Source organism: Phoxinus phoxinus (genome assembly GCF_949152265.1).
Source record: "Phoxinus phoxinus genome assembly, chromosome: 19".
Taxonomy (NCBI): domain Eukaryota; kingdom Metazoa; phylum Chordata; class Actinopteri; order Cypriniformes; family Leuciscidae; genus Phoxinus; species Phoxinus phoxinus.
The window spans coordinates 15381596-15398800 of record NC_136894.1 but is presented as its reverse complement, the minus strand read 5'-3'; the positions used below and the strand labels follow the sequence as shown (position 1 = coordinate 15398800).

General features: G+C 35.8%; 1 protein-coding gene across 1 annotated transcript; it reads right to left on the bottom strand.

Moving 5' to 3' along the window:
- Positions 1–533: 533 nt before the first annotated feature.
- tmem222b (transmembrane protein 222b) lies at positions 534–16866 on the bottom strand. The gene is made up of 6 exons (XM_079589870.1): positions 16664–16866; positions 12551–12635; positions 7762–7793; positions 7374–7473; positions 7016–7146; positions 534–2647 (listed from the first exon to the last, which is right to left on the bottom strand). Exons 1-6 carry the CDS (start codon positions 16780–16782, stop codon positions 2560–2562), a joined length of 555 nt encoding a protein of 184 aa, XP_079445996.1. The 5' UTR covers positions 16783–16866; the 3' UTR covers positions 534–2559.
- Between the last annotated feature and the right edge of the window lie 339 nt (positions 16867–17205).

Below are 17205 nucleotides of genomic sequence, written 5' to 3'. Positions count from 1 at the left end.
CTTCTCAACATGGACTGTGTTCCCGGGGGCGGGGTTTATGTACATTTTAGGGTTGCTGATGTCACTAACCCAGGAGGAATGTCGTGTAGTCCATATCACCCGTTTGTTGTAGTCCTTTTCTTTAAAAGCAAATATCTTCCTTTGCTTTGAACTTTAAGCGTTGTAACTTTGCAGATGTTGTTTATGCTCAAGCAGCAACATTACACACTAACTAAAGTTAGAAAAGTGAAATCATACTCAACCACCCCTTTAATATATTTTGCAGAAGGAAAATAAAGCATGTTATTATAATTAATTTTAATGAAAAACACCCCCCCCCCCATTTTAATTTAATTATTACAGTTTTTACTGTTAATAAAATAGCAATGCTGTATTAAAAAAAATCAATATAGATTTAAAGTGGTATTACATATAACTGTATAAATAATATTAGTTTTTCTCATGTAGGAAATGAGCTTAATTGGCATGAAAAAATATCACATTCTCAAGATAATATAAAAATAGGCTTAATTTTCTTTGAACAACATTTTTTTTTGAGGTGAAATAATGACATGGACATGTGCTTGCCCTCATAATACATACCTGGATCATAATATCATAATATAATCTCTCACTCACTCACATGTGTGTGTAATGATTGTTAGACTAGGATTAATAATATGCCATTATACCCTTTGATATTTCTTTTAAAAACAAAATTTTAAAGCATTAAACTTGTCATTTCATAGTTCATGATTGAAAGAGTAAAGCTTTCAAACAGAACATCCAAAACGGCTGCAATGTGAATTCTCAGGACAACAAAAATGTATTAATGGCAACATGACATCAAAATTATGATCTTGTTTATTTTCCTTTGCTCCTAGTCTTACTGTGCATGATTAGATTAGGATCATGCATATAAAAATAACCCCTGGTTTCACGGACAAGGCTTAAAGGAACACACCAACCTCCGCAGAAGTAGCAGTGCTTCACCTTCTGAGAATATAGTTCCCAGTATGTATACGGTTAGAAGATGGCTGTGTCTCATGTGACCTTGTTATTTGTACCTGTGTGACTATACAAATCACAACATGTACATAGGAAAATGTTGGCGTTATTTTGTCCCTTATTGGGAGCAGTATGCTAGCTGGAGCCGTTTACCTCCAGTCTTTGTGCTAACCTAGGCTAGCGGTGGGTGCGTCAGACAGAGTTACGGCACGCACAGAGATGAAAAGGGATGTATGGACTTATCTAACTCTGGGGTATACGGTGAATAAGCTAAAGTCTCAAAAAGTTGGCGTGTTCCTTTAAGCCTAGTCCCAGACTATAATGCACGTTTGAGCTGTTTTAACTGAAAGAAACTTGCACTGATATATATTAAAACATGTCAGTGCCATTATTTTGTCTCAAGATGCACACCAGTAATGTTTTTTGTTCTAAGGCACATTTTAAAAAGTTGCCCTAATTGAACAATGGCCTAATCCTGGATTTATCCATGCCCTGTCTGTGAAACCGGGCATACGTGTCTTTGTAGTAATTCCTCAAATTAACCGACTAAATCAACGGCCCTTTTAAGCTAAAGCCACTTAAATGTAAACCCCTTGCATTCAAGTCTGGCTCTATTCTGCTAAGGAACATCAATTCCCAATGGATAAAATCAAGTCCCTGCCTACATTTTTTTCCTCACTGAATATCCTGTTTCACTTAGGAATATGTCACATTCCACTTTAAGCAAATAGGTTGAGAATGCCATTTCATAAATACGTTATACGTTAAATTATGTAATAATAATAGCTGGTAACAATAGTTTGATGCAAAGAATGCTTTAAATCTATAATAAATACAAGACTTGGCTTATGCATTAATTATAATTTTTTGTAGGCTATGTGTATGTGTATATATATACACACACACACATATAAAACAATTACACTTTAAAGCATGCCAATCTACAATATTAAAAGCAAAAGCTATATTTGATATTTGTTGATGGTTAGCCTTGCCAATAAAATGACAAAGTGTGTTCTTAAATATAAACAATATTAAAAGCGATAATTAAAATATGATTCCATATGCATGGTAAGACAGGAAATCCATCTCCCCGTATATCTCAATATATAATGCACTGATTCTGCAATAAACTATGTTCTCAGAAAGAACATAGCATCCTTAGAAATATTCAAGTTATATTTAAAATATAAGACAATGTATACAAGACAATATAAGTAATAGTGTTACTTTTCCTAAACACCAGTTATAGTTTGGAGATCAAAATCTAACCAAACAATGAATGAGCACCATAACCCTCAAGAGAGACACCAAAGTCATGCCTTTGGAAGAATATCGTTTCTTACATCACCACAAGACGTTGAAGCCATGGTGTATGTGCTGTCTCTACCCTACGACAATGAGGTCTAGCATTTGATGTTTGACGTGTAGCTCCTGTACCCATTGAAGAGCCGGACTTCAAGTTGACATTCATTGGAGTCCCCCTTAAGCTGAAGATATGTGTCCCCGATGGGCACCGGACATTGTGCCCACTCACCCTGAGCCGCCCCACCTCTATCTGATCCTGCTCGGTCATCGCAGGTTTAGAGACAGGGCAACAGCCAGGATGACGCTGGTTAAGATGCAGAATGGAAGCCAGGTCTTCAGCAAGCCAATGTAACTGTAGAAAGACAGAACAAGTAAATGTCAGTGAGAGGGACACAGGAAGCGAGACACATTTTAAGCGAAGATGAAAGCGCAAAAGAAAAGTTTCTGTATGTTAGTGGTGTTTGTCTGTGCAAAACGTGCCGCCATGACACGAAGGTGTTCCGGGTGGTTTCTGAATGGTTCGTAGGTTGCCAAGGCATTGATGTGCTGTTGGTGGTTGCTATGGTGTTCTGGTTGCTATGCAGTTAAGAAGGTGTTCTGACTGGTTGTAGGTGGTTTCTAACTGATTTCAAGAGCCCACCCCAAAGTAATATTCTGGGGCCGGATTCACAGAAATCAGCCAAGAAAGTTAAGATAAATTCAAAGAAGTTCGTAAGAATGCTCCTAAATGCAATATTTTATAAATTCTTAAGAAGTTCTCAAATATTCTCTATTAAGATAATAGAAATAACAGGCTTTGGTGTTATGTGATTGAAAGGCAGATAATGAAGACTCACTAAATAAAAAAAACACCTAAAAAAGCCTGTCTTTTTGTGCTGCCTGCAGATTACCGTAGTTATCATAATAAGCATGCACACCAAGAATGATAACTATAAAGATAACTATAACGATATTTGCGTCCACACCAACGAACAACAATGTTTATTCTAAGCTTGCGCGCTTTTGGTTTCAAAGTGTGTAAACGTGTTTTTGGTGTTGTTGCATTTACATGGCTTTAACCAGCAGATGTCCTCAGCATTTTCAAGTGAATCTTGCTAGTGTAATCGATCTAATCCAACAGTGAATATAGCTGACGTAGTTGTTGAAATTAGTACTGGATATCTGAGGTAATTGTATGTTAGGCTACACTGTTTGCTACTTGATCGCATCTCGTTAATACTTTTCAACATTAATTCGGAGAGTATGACCGATTGTTTTCCATTTATCCATTTTCTTTAAAGTATCCTTGAAAAGGGGGTTTAACTTGTCAAACAGTGAGGGGTTGTTCTGGACCTCTGCAATGAACTTCTCCGTCTACCATTTTAAATGCGCGAGCCCTTAAATTCGAATGGATTTGATTGGCTGTCATGTTTTATCATTGGGGAAAAAAAATCGCTCTAAAAGTGATCCCAACTCGTTCCTCTATATCGTTATCTTAAATTATAGTTATTGTTCATTGTTGTTCTTAATCACTCAGCACCTTGTTTTTGAATTATTTAAAATGTGCTGACAAGCATTTATGGCAAGTAATTACATATTTAGTTGCAATTTAGCACTTTAAAAGTAATGTCGAATTACACATTGAATAAGCAAACACTATTAAATCACATATAAACAAACAACAAAATGATTACTGTGATATGACATTACATTACATTCCCTTAGCACATAAACCATTTGTTGATTCAACAATATAAGACTAGAATATGCTGCAAAATTTGAATATGTTGCAAAGTGGACCAGACTTCATGCTGATAGTCAAAATTCTGGCTCTGTCTGACTTCCAATTACTCCATATTCTGATGCAACCACAACAATGTGCTTCCCCAAGTTGGAGGACAAAATAGCTGCATCATGAGTTCATACCAGCAGTTCCTTTTAGTGACTGACAGTAGAATTCTCATAATAAACAGTGATGGATGCACACCGAACACTTTGGGCCAGCCGAAACATGCACTCAATGCAACGCTTTCAATTACACCTGGGTGCCAGTGAGAGACGCCATGACAGTCTATACTTGCGTGATTCCCTCTCAGTCCCTTGGGGCCAATGCACATGCATTGTGTTCTCAGAAAGCAACCAGTAGTCTGAAAAAAAAGAGTTGTGTCTGAAGCAATCCCTTATTAGACTTGAGTGGACAGCTTCAGGTGCCATGTAGAAGTCTTTTTAGCTGACAACCAAAACAGAGCACTGGGTCCAATCTCAGTCCTATAATTATGCAATCCTGCAGCAGATAGGATTTAAAATTGAATTTAGGATATAAAATGGCCACAAACACATATACAGGAGGAGTGATACAAACAATGAGAAGTTCAAAAATCTCTTCATTCTAGCATAGCATATAACAGAAGCATGTGGCGCATTCTACTAATGATGCACTTTATTTTTTATGACCTCACTTGAATCATGAATCTAATCAAATGACATCTGAAAGGCTAAAGGCCTAGATATACCTGAAACGAAATCAAACAATGAACTGGTGTGGTGTCATTTTTAACAAAATCGGGCCAACACGAAGCCTGCTTCGGGAGTTCGAAACAGCTTGCCAAAAAGACATTTCTGGAAATGTTTGCTCCAGCTCGAACACCTTTAAACTACCATTGGCTCGTGGCGTAGGTGCTGTGAGGTTCTGCAGTCTTCTCCAGTTAATGTCTTATGTTCACGACATGAGTAAAAACATGAGGACAATTGAGATCTGCTTTATTATAGAAATTTAATTTGTAATTCTAATTGAAAGTGACAATAAGTCTGTCTGTTTTTTTCATGTTTAATACTGTAAAGCTGCTTGCTTTAAAGCAATCTATTGTATAAGTAATGGATAATCAATGGCTATCTGTGCATGCATCTATCTATTTTAATGCATGACGTGGAGTCAAAGAACCACCCAATGCGAAGCGGAGTACATTTAAATAGTTTAATACACAGTTAGCTGTAAATAAACCTGCTTATACCATGGTCGTTTGTTATTGATGTTTGCAGCGCAATATTTGACCGGAAGGGTAAAAATGACAGTTATTTTTTTCAGTTACGACCAGTTAGATGTAGCATACTGCCTCTTTAAATCAGACACAGAGATAAACTAGTGCAGTAAGATTACATTTAGTTAAAAGCATTTATATGAATTAATTACACAGAGAGAGAGAGAGAGAGAGAGAGATGCATGTGTGAATTACCTGTATCTGTGTAGCGTTTCTCTCTACTAACAATAATGTTGTGAGTTTAATTACTTCAAAAACAGCGATGTTACTCCCTCCTTGCGAAGAAATATATTGTAGCGAAATTTAGCAAATTACGTAGCGTACACTTTCTGGGCTATTTTATGAATACTTCTGTGTGTGAGCTGTGCAGTTTCTGTGTGCGAATGATATATGTGTGTGTGTGTGTGTGTGTGTGTGTGTGTGTGTGTGTGTGTGTGTGTGTGTGTGTGTGTGTGTGTGTGTCCTTCCATCCAATCCACCTTCCATCCAATCAGAATCGAATATTCAGACAGACCATGGTATAATGGTATATGCATAAACATGACGCGACTGGAATGCCGAATTGCAGAGCTGATGTAAACATATCCACATTAATATAATCAGATGCTTTCTAAACTACTGTTTTCTAACCACAGACATTTCGTTGTGATTTTTTGTTGTTGTTATTGAGTGGAAAGTGAGCAGCACACATTAACATTCATCTAAGCACCATATAGTAGTTTGGGCTACGTTGGATGTTCATTAATAGTATATCGCTGCTCACATATTTAAAACTTCTTTTTACCCCTAAGCGAAGAACGAAAAAGAATTTCGCCATGAGTATATCAGGGTCTTAAGTCTTAATATCCTCACATCTGTTGACAGAGTCAGTAATAATAATCAGACCTCAAGATCTGCTTGACAATTACAAGAATCCCTGTAATCCATGGAATGAATATATTCATAATATCCGTTCATGTTGGTTGCATATTCAACTCAAGGTTACTATGAGGTGCACCTCATCATCTCTATTAAAACATACTACATCTAAACTTAGAGTTGAAAGAAATGATAAAATACACTGCAGTGGTGCTCTACTTTAGGTCTGTAGGTTCCTTTTTTGAGAAGCATTACCAGGGAGCATTTACTTTAGCTGTGCCTTACTTGAAAGTACACATAGAATGGATGGATTTTTAAAAAATATACTGCAAAAATGAACCTGTTCACTCAGTTGGATCATTTAAATAAACCATCTGAAAAAAATTATTTACAGATTAATTTGTGTGCCCACATATTAATCTGCTATGGGGGGTGCAAGACGACCACCATTCAACCCGAAAAAAGTAATATAACCATTCCAATGAGCTGTTCAGTTAAGGTAAAAAACCTGCATAGTTCACCTTTAATGCGTCCTGGCTGAATAAAAGCATTTAATAAAAATTAAAAAAAAAGACCCCACACTTTTGAAAGGTAGTCTACTTACATCAGTGTACTTCTAGTCTAGTCTATATAATAATGTATAGCTTGTAATTTGGCAAACTACAGTTTCGGCTAAATGTTAAAGTATCCTAATCTGGACAACAGCAATTTGAAAACCTATTTGTAAAGTTGCACAAACCAAACAAAAGATTTTCGAATGTAGAAATCTGATCAAAGCACAAACACATCCACAAACATATATTTGAAAGCAACAGTGTGAATGTGCACAGCTCTATTAATCTCACCTGACGTGTTTGCCATGAATGAGTGACATTATGCAGAGATTCACCATATTCCACGAGGTGCTGTTGTCATAGTGCATCAAGTTCAGTGCCATGGCAACATGTGAGTGACAATTGTCACAACAAAGGTTGTGCTGGAGGGAAAGCAGAGATAAATGTCAGGATATAAACAGCTATTTTTCTGAATATATGCTCAAAGAATTGTTCCCCCCAAATCATTCTGTAATAAACCGTTACATAGGATATCAACATACAATTGCAACAGAACATTTACTGTTTTTGATATTCTGACTGTAGTTCATAACTGTACAATTTGGATTTCAACACTTTTAATGTGAAATAGGGAAGAAACACATATTACCATTCTCTGTTTATACTCTTCTGATGCATTGTGAACTGCTGTGTCCCAGGCGTTAGATCCACTACTGGCATGCACTTTACTTACATCTAACATCCAGTACCTGAGAATAAAGCAGATAAATACTGCAGAAAATACATGGCCAGTATGTATCATGAAGCACATGTATCAGGAAAAGCACAATGCAGTTGAACAAGCCAAGTAATTTCTTTTATAACCCCTTTTGGAGGACCTTAAAAGTGATGTGTAATTTCTTGGATCATAAATATTTTCTTGTTTTCCAGCTTAATGTGCAGAGAGAACTGGTAGTAAGCAATTCGTAGGTTGATTCCCAACAAAAAAGTAATGTTTTGAGTATGCTGACCAACTCAACACAGCAACATTGACTCACTTTGTTGGTCTTCCAAACGCCATGTTGTCTTCCTGCAAGAGCAGCAAAATAGACTGTTAAACTCTGTATGTGTGTACAGTGTGACAACTAACAACAAAACCCAAAGCCTAGTTGTGCGTGCTTTAAAAAAAAAAAATCATAACATATGTATGGAAGCTTGATTCCACCATGGATTAAAAAAAACTAAAGGTTAATGATTTTGTATCTCATAATTCATACTTTTTTTGTAACGATGAGTCCATGTCTCACAATTCTTAGGAAAAAAGTCAGAATTTTGAGAAATTAACTCGGAATTTCAAAAAAATAAAAGTCAGTATTGCAAGATATGAAATTTAAAATTGCAAGAAATAAAAAGTTAGAATTGCGAGAAATGAACGCGGAATCGCAAGAAATAAAAAATCAGATTTACGAGAAATTAACTACGAATCACAAGAAATTAAAGTCAGAAATGCAAAATATGAACTCGGAAATCGCAATAATTAAAAGTCAGAATTGCAAGAAATTAAAAGATATAAACATTATTTATTATTTACTACGAGAAACAAACTTGGAAATTTCTAAATAAATAAAAGTGAGAATTGCGAGAAATGGACTCAGAATTTCAAAATAAATAAAAGTCAGAAATGCGAAATAATCTCGGAATTACAAGAAATAAAATTGTGAGATCAAAAAAAGTTGCAATTACATTTAATTGCGAGTTTATATCTCACATTTCAGTTTTTTCTAACAAATTTAAGTTTATATCAAACAATTTTGATAAAGAATGTCTGACTTGCAATGTATAATCGCAATTCTAAGAAAAAAAAGAAAAAAATCAACACATCAACAAAAAAAACAAAAAAGACATAAATGAAAATAAGTATACAAAATATACTGATCAATTAATCTGATTGTAAATAAATATCAAATAAACAATATATATAATTAGATATAAACAGTGACGGTGAATTGTGAGATAAAAAGTCACAACGTTATTTTTTTATTCTGTGACAGAAACAAAGTTCCATACATATCCCTCTTTACTGACGGATATCACAGTGAATTCACACTTCTCCCTGTTGGATCCAGTATTCCAGTGAGATTCATATTACCTGGAGCTATCCGGTAGCATGCCACTCAACTCAAGTATGTTTATTGAAATCAGCCATCTTTGCTCATGGCAGCCCAATTCTCTGCCAGGCCATGTGACTAATGACTGCAGAGCTGCAGCTGACATCATGATGACAGCACTAATTGCCTGACAGCACCACAAGACCAATGGCAACAAAAGCCCCTTCAATAGCAACTGTAACAAAGTCTATTTCAGTCCATTCAAATCTATTACACGCTTTAAACAGCACTACACAAGAAAACAGCATCTAAAGTAACATATAATGAAATATTAGTGTTTAAAATATTGCTTTGTCAAAATTTATTGGACATTTTAATTGTTTTATTTTATTTTAATACAATAATATTTTGTCTTACTGCACTGGATGATTTTTTTCTCTTGTGTATACTTAAAACAAGTAAAAATTATTTAAATCCAGTGCAGAAAGACAACATTTGATTTAAGATACATTCAGTATAGATAAGATTCTATTAAAATAATAATCTTAATATATTAGGCAGTGTTCATTCTCAAGTATATTTATCTTGTATTAAGTATATTTAAAGTGCCCCTATTATGCTTTTTCTAATTTAACCTTTCATGTGTAATATAGCTGTTTGTGAATGTAAAATGTCTGCAAAGTTTTAAAGACCAAAGTGCACGACAAATAAAGATATTCGCTGCGTCCAAATTTGCAACAGACTGAGACATCTGACCAATCAGAGCAAAGTAGGCTCTCGGAAAAGAAGGAACTGGAAATTCAAACTTACTTCAAATCAGCATGATTTGATTAGCATTAAAATTCATAGATCTTATTGTGAATGATTCATCCATGTATACGTTTCTTTTTTAAAATATAAAAAAAACACACCACCAACACAGTTTTGGTGATCATTGGCTTACATTGTAGAATAGACAAAAAACAACAATGGAACAAGATATCTACTTTTATGAAGAAAAGGTTTGAAACGACATGGAGATAAATCAATTTTGAATGTTAATGTTTGAGTGAACAATCCTATTTTTTATTTATTTTTGCAGTGTACAGACTTGGTACGTTCTTTTTATATAGATCAGTAAGCAACTGCTTAACAACACCCTAAAAACCAAATAGCAATAAAAGACACAAGCAAAAACAAAGCAACGTCTTCGCAACAACCTAAAACACCTAACTGTGGCAACAGACTTTGCATGTGCAGGCGTCATACTGTACATAATCTTCTGAAACGTAATAATCAGTTTAGGAATTTCTAAAACTCTCGTGAACTCACTGTGAACTAAGCTCAACCCACTTCTCCCGCTCATTCCACATGCGAGACGTGTTTTAGTCCCTGTCAGCCACAAGCGGAGTTAAGTGCAGCAGATTGTAGTGCACTTCAATGTGTGCTGGCCCGTATCACCGCAGGTCAAATAACCACATCCTCTCATGTTACCGGCCTTGCTCTACCCAAGACATTTCTCTTTTGCTCCTTTCTGACAGAGATCTGCTTAAAGGATAAATGTCCAAACCTGAAGAGAACTGCTTTTGTATATGATAAATTTAACTTTTGTTTGAACAGCTAGTCCAAATTAGTTCAGGATTCTTATGAACAAGCGGTTGGATCTCTTTTGTGGTTCCATTTAATACTAAGTGCATTATGAGATAGAGTTGCCCTGACTGTGAACTCTAAGATACTATCATGTGTTTTTTTTAACAAGAAGAATCCAGAACTCTGGAACTCTGGCCGAGAACATTGCAATTATCAGGACAGAAAGCCCACGGAGCAGAAGGATGGAGGTGTAGCTTTCGCCAAATGTCCTATTACAGACAGGATTCCTCCTCTGCTCTGCACCTTTTTTGCACAGGTATAGATTTTTCTGTTGGAAATAACAGGATGCGCTTGTACAGGGTGACTGAGGAAGCTAGTGGCAAATATTGAACTTTCCAGTGATTTCTAGTGGAAGCTAAAACGATCCACTTATGAACGGAACTTATAGGAATTTTGCAGCAAATTATAGAGACCTTTATCTAGAGGAACATTCTTCGCTGAAACCAGGGACAAACTTTATAAGGCCTTTATATGTAAACAAAAGGTTATTTGACATTGTTGAGGTCAGACAGGAGCAAAGTCTACACAGGTCATTTATAACACAGCAGTAACAAGCCTCCAAGGGCTTCGAACAAGCTCATTGTTGCCAGACTGAAAGAGATCCAAAACATCTAGTGAGAGATTTAAAGCTGCACAACTTGGAAATTATCCCAATTTTATACTCAATTTATGCAATCTGGCAACCGTTCTCTCTCCACTTGTGAAAAGGTGATGGCAAACATGTTCATTGAAGCTCAAAGACATACAGGTGTTTTCCTGCAGGAACTTCTCAATTTAACGGCGTACTCTTTTTGGAAATACTTTCTATTAAATTTGACCATGATGACTACTGTCACAACAATCAGTGTTCATTGAGGAAGCGTTAATCATTCAGGGTTGCCAGGTCTGCACAACAAAACCCAAGTGCTAATAAAAAATAGCCCAATCATGACCAAAACTTTCCCAAATGAGTTTTGGAGGACTTTCAAAAGATTGATGAAAATGATGAGAGAATATTAAAAATATATACATTTATGTTCCGAAGATGAACAGAAGTCAACAACATGAGTTAATGACAGAATTCAAATTTTGAGGTGAACTATCTCTTTAAAACCCAAAGTATATGTATACAAAGTGTGCATTAGGAGCGATACAAAACAGTAAACAAAGCAGCATATCCTTCTCCATCGTTTTTTCTAAACTTTGCATGAAATGGCAGATCCGCTACTTTTCTTCTTCTATTCTTCAGAGTGAATATCCTATAAATAACAGGAGTGCTTCCCTCTCACGTCTGGTAGAGTATAAAAAACAAATGTACTGCGCATGTGTCGAACACGTCCAACCGCGGTTGAGTATACTTTGAAAGCTGTGCGGACAAGACGGAACGATGCAGAACGCGGAAAATTAATACTTGGGCCTTAAAGGGATAGTTCACTTTAAAATGAGAATTATGTCATCATATAATCCCCCTCAAGTTGTTTCAAACCTGTATGAATTTCTTTCTTCTGCTGAACACAAAAGGAAGATATTTTGAAGAATGTCGGTAACCAGACAGTTAACTGTTATCATTGACTGCCATAGTAGGAAGAAAAAAATACTATGGCAGTCAATGGTAACAGTTAACTGTTTGGTTACCGACATTCTTCAAAATATCTTCATTTGTGTTCAGCAGAAATTCATACAGGTTTGAAACAACTTGAGGGTGAGTATATGATGACATCATTTTAATTTTAAAGTGAACTATCCCTTTAAGAATGTGCATCTAAAAAGCTTAAAACAGACAAACAACAAACTATATTTTTATCTTTCTCATGTTAACCGATAAAAGATGTACAGTATTACGGAAGTAAACGAAAAATTCATTTTATTGGTACTATTTTAGTCATTTCTTGTACTATTTTAATGTGTTTTCATTTTTCGAGAGGCTTGAACAAAAAAGTCAGACAGACAGACCTTAGATCATGTTATTATATCTAGACATTGTCCTGCATTTATTCCTGTTAATTGGAAAATAGAATTGGCATTGTGCGCTTTCTCTGAAACAGGTGATGTGCAACTTGTATTTAAAATATCCAATCATGCACTTTCTCATGTATTCTTGGACAGACAAACCGTGCATGTAAACACTTACTGAGACAAAGTATGGACCTGCAAAATCCCGGATCACTCCAGTGGAAGTGCAGATGCCCATATGGCCAATGAATGGAAAAAGCCATCTGAAAAGGTAAAAACAAACAATGGGATACATGAAAGCAATGAAAACACGTTACATTCGGTTTTATTTTTTCCCACAGGAAGAAAAATGTTAAATGCTTTGTTTTTTTTATTTGCATTTTAATATTTTTTTGTTTTTTTATAACTATTACTTTTTTTTAATACTTTTATTTCATTTTGGTTATAAATATAACTTTTAGGAGTACACTACCATATAGAGACCTCAAAACTAAGGGACTGCTTACACAACAACGTTTTCAACTGTAAAAACGGAGATCCTTTTATGGGATTTTGCCGTTCATTCAGATAGCGACGGCGTTTTCGGGCCCAGAAAACACAAACTTTTGAAAATGATACCAATGTAGGTTACCATAGTGTTCCTTTTACACAGTGACATCGCCATCTCCTGGCTTGACATGCATATCACAGTGTTTTTAGTTTTTAGTAGTTTTCGCGGATTCATATGAACGTGGATAGTTTTGACGTTGTCATCTGTACAGAGCAGGTCACTATTGGTATGAAACACTCAACTTTCAAATTGTGTATTTAAAAAAAATAAAATAATAATAATACAGTTTTGTGCCTCTTTAATGTGTCACTGTAGCAGCTCAGTTCAAGCGGCACGTGAACCGATCATCTCTTCCCACTAGCTAGCACGAAATAAACATGAACGAACATCAGAAGGTATGTTTTTTTCAACCACGGAAAGATGCCAATACACACCATTTTTCAAGTTCAAGTCCACTCTCCTGTCTGGTTTGTTTGTTTTGGACAAAATGGCAGATTCGGTGTTATCATTGGTCAGATCGCCTGACAATCAAACGAACTATGAATTTCATGGGGTCTAATAAAATAAAATGATGAAAATTAATAATTTCTTGCATTGCACATTTTTTGCAGTGCCTGTGATGACTGCTGTTTTTTCTGTTATTTATTTCTTCTCATATAATGATAAAGAAGAATTTAAGACTAAGGTTAAGAATTTAAATTAAGTGGGACAACTGTAGACTTAAGGTCTGTGGTTAACAAGCTCAATATATTTTCACATTTTATTTTTAAACATAAAAAACATCAGTAATACCCCATGTATTTTTTTTAAGCTGTTTCTGATGTCAGGGACATTAAACGTTGGCATGACGCAAAATAAACTCCTTCGAGGTGCTATGAGACTTGCATGGCAAGAGCAAAAATAAAAAAAAGGAAATTGCCTAAAAATGTTTTACATTGTTCACAAGGGGTGGAATTACACATAAACTTGTGTGTGTTTTGAGAAGACAGCTGAGAGAGTGCAAGGCTTGATGCTGCCCTTTTCAATATCATACACCTGGCCAAAATCCAGCTTTCCCTGCTGATTCAAATTCATGTTATTTTGGCTTTGGATTTCAAACAAGCAGGGCAACAGAACCGGCAATCCAAAGGACAACCAGATAAGGAAGCGGATTTGACACTAGACCAAAATTCCTATCAAAGTAATTAAAAAAAAGGTATTATCAACAGAGCTCTCAGGGGTGTAATATGAATAACGGTATGAACATCCTGGATAAAACAGCCCCAGTGGAGTTTCTGAAGTGGAGTAGGGCATACGCCGGCACCCCAGATACGGTCCTGTCCATGTGCATATTTATCACTGAGTGTCCTACAGAGCAAGCCGCTGACCCAAATACATGAGACAAACAAAACATGAGGCAAGGAACTCTCACACTGAGATAATCTGCAGTGGAAGACACCAGGGGACAGGTCTAAGATCAGCTGTAATCAGTCTAATCTCAGCAAATGTGATTATTAGGAGGAGTTTGGATTATGATCCCAGATGAGAACATAATGGGTGTCTCCTGTTGATGTTAGTGAACTTAAGTTCCATCCAGACCAATGCATCAAAGATTCAGCAAAGGTGTCGTCTTTGCAACTAATGGTCATAAATTATAATGCATGTTATCGAATTACTGTGATATGCATTACAAAATGGTGTCCAATCACGTTAAAATAATATGAACCATTTGAAACAAACAAAAAAGTATTAAAAGACATCATGGTACTGCACTTATCAAGGTATTATTATTGTATTATTTAAAATACCAAGGTGTAAATACCACAATACATCAATATGGTAATCATTCAGGGCCATATTATCAAAAAGGCATGGTATGACTATCTGATACATCATGTTCCATGGTGCTTCTACACAGAGGTGGAAAGTCCAGGTTCAGAAAGTAAAAGTCCTCCTCAGTATTTTGTTCCAATCACCTGGATTTGCTAATTAGCACAGTTTTTCAGCCAGGAGATAGAACTAATTAGTGAAATCAGCTGACTGAGTTCATGGGTGGAATAAACATATGGCAGGACTTTTACTTTCTGACCCCTGGACTTTCCACCTCTGCTTCTACACTACTTTGCTGTACGGAGAAGAGAAAACATTGTAATCACTTTGTTATCTGACAAACAAAAGACAGAAGCTGACCAAAAGTGTAAAATCTTGTTTGATTTTACACAAAGAAAAGTCAGAATTGCTTTATATCTTATAGAATTGAGTTAATATCTCTTTATAACTCACAATAGCGAGTTTATGCCTCACAATTCTGAGAAATAAAGTCAACTTTATAAAGAGATATAAAGAGATAAAGAGATATAAACAAAAAAAGTCAGAATTGTGAGATAAAAAGTGTTTTTATTCTATACACATAACTGCAGCGCATACCTAAACTGTATGCTATTGTGCATTGGTGTGGACATTAATATAATTTTCATTATAGTTATCGTTATAGTTATCATACATGATGTGAACCAACCCTAAACTTCACAAACAGCTTTTTATGATTACTGGACCATGATTTAGGATAGGGATAGTGTTCGCATGCACAAAGAGCAATTTTAACCACATATTTACTGAAATTTCCATTACTTTTGCAGGTTTGGAAATCTCAATGTAAACATGTCCTCTTATTTTCAGGTTTTCCATGACAAAGGGAACCCTCTGGTACATTCAAAAAGTTAGCTTAAAGGTGCATTACAGCAGCTTTGTTTAATAGAGTGCAAACTACTCTATCTCAAAACTTTCAGAGATATTTTTTTTTATTATTTTCATTTTTTAAATAAAGATTGAAAGAGTTGATGGAAGCTTAATGGTGGTGACGTTTAAGTCTAGAACCGTGGTGTAGTTTGTTTAGCTTTTTACTTCTGCAGATATTTATTCATAAAAGTTGTGATTTATTGATATATTTGATAATTAGCTTATTATGATTAACAAAAAAATAAATATGAATAATCATAAACTTTTGTTGGTCACATAAGTCAGTGCGATACTAACTTACAGGTTTGCCAACAAAAAAATATGTAATCACTGAAGCACTAAATTATGATCATAAAGATTAATTTAACTGAACATTCTTTCTTTTTTTACCTTCACACTCCATGCATTTATTATAAACACATACTATTTTAGCAAATAGCCTAACAATCTAAAGTTATGTCTGTTCCTCACACAAGGCTATATTGAGAATGTAAAGCATGAGTTGTATGGACTAGCCTACTTTTTGTAATTTTTGGAGCAGCTCCAGTCTCTATCCACTCACAATAGCGCCAGTCCCCATCACCTCTTATTGTTTCAAATTCAAAGAGTGTGGTAATTCTTTAAAATACTTCCAAGAACGTGTGCTCGGTGTTCGAATTTGAATGTTGTGTTCCGGGGAATAATTGCATGTTTAGAGCAACATTTTTATTTAATTCTAGGAAAAACTCCTTTAAACACAGCGAGCAGGTTTTTATTGTAAGGAAAACTAGTTCAAATGCCAAATCAGTTAATGTTTAACAACACACGATAGCAGCTGTCAACGCGACGCGACGCGACGCTACGGAACGCTAGCTGCCATATCAACAGATCGGTCCACAGCGCAATTGCTCAATGACGCTTGCTGGTGTAATGTTTGGTGTGTAATGCAACCATTATAAACACAAACCTCTTTTATACAGGACTGAATCGCTTTCAAAACATTAACATGAAGCAAAAGCAACAGTGGAGGCGAGAATCACTCACGATAACACGGGGATTGGCGTCCATACAATACAGTAGGGATAGCGGCTTATGCTCGGGTCTATCCTCTCAAACGCTATGCTATAATTCTTCATGGTCTCTATTTCGACAGCATCCGCCATCACCAGCTGTGAGAAATGAACTTCATTCGTTCCGCTTCCTGGAAGCTGCAGCGCGCTGGCGACACGCGCGGCGCGTTTCCGGGGTCCCTTCGGCCACTGCAGACCACACACTTATCTATGGTAAATATCAAGTGAAAACACTTAAGTAGCCTAACCATTGTGTGAGGACATATTTGACAAGCATACAGATATATGAGTAAAATAAGTAATTTAACAAAGTGTGGAGCTTATCTGAGCATCACGTTATGTAGCCTAGGCAATGTATTAGATACAAAGAGAATATCAAATAAAACAAGGGCCACATGTATCAAGATAAATTAGAAGATAAGTGAAACATTAATACTGTTGCCATTATTTGTTATCACAACTTTTTATCTTTTGTCAAATCAGCGGTTCAGATAACATCTATAAACCTATCTCCTT

Bases quoted from the DNA above. Each gene is read 5' to 3' on its own strand.
- tmem222b (XM_079589870.1), bottom strand. From the start codon at position 16,782: ATGGCGGATGCTGTCGAAATAGAGACCATGAAGAATTATAGCATAGCG. The intron at 7,147-7,373 runs GTAATATGTGTT...CTTTCCCTCCAG, and splicing joins AAGAGTATAAACAGAGAATG to CACAACCTTTGTTGTGACAA. The intron at 2,648-7,015 runs GTGAGATTAATA...GTCTTTCTACAG, and splicing joins ATTCATGGCAAACACGTCAG to TTACATTGGCTTGCTGAAGA.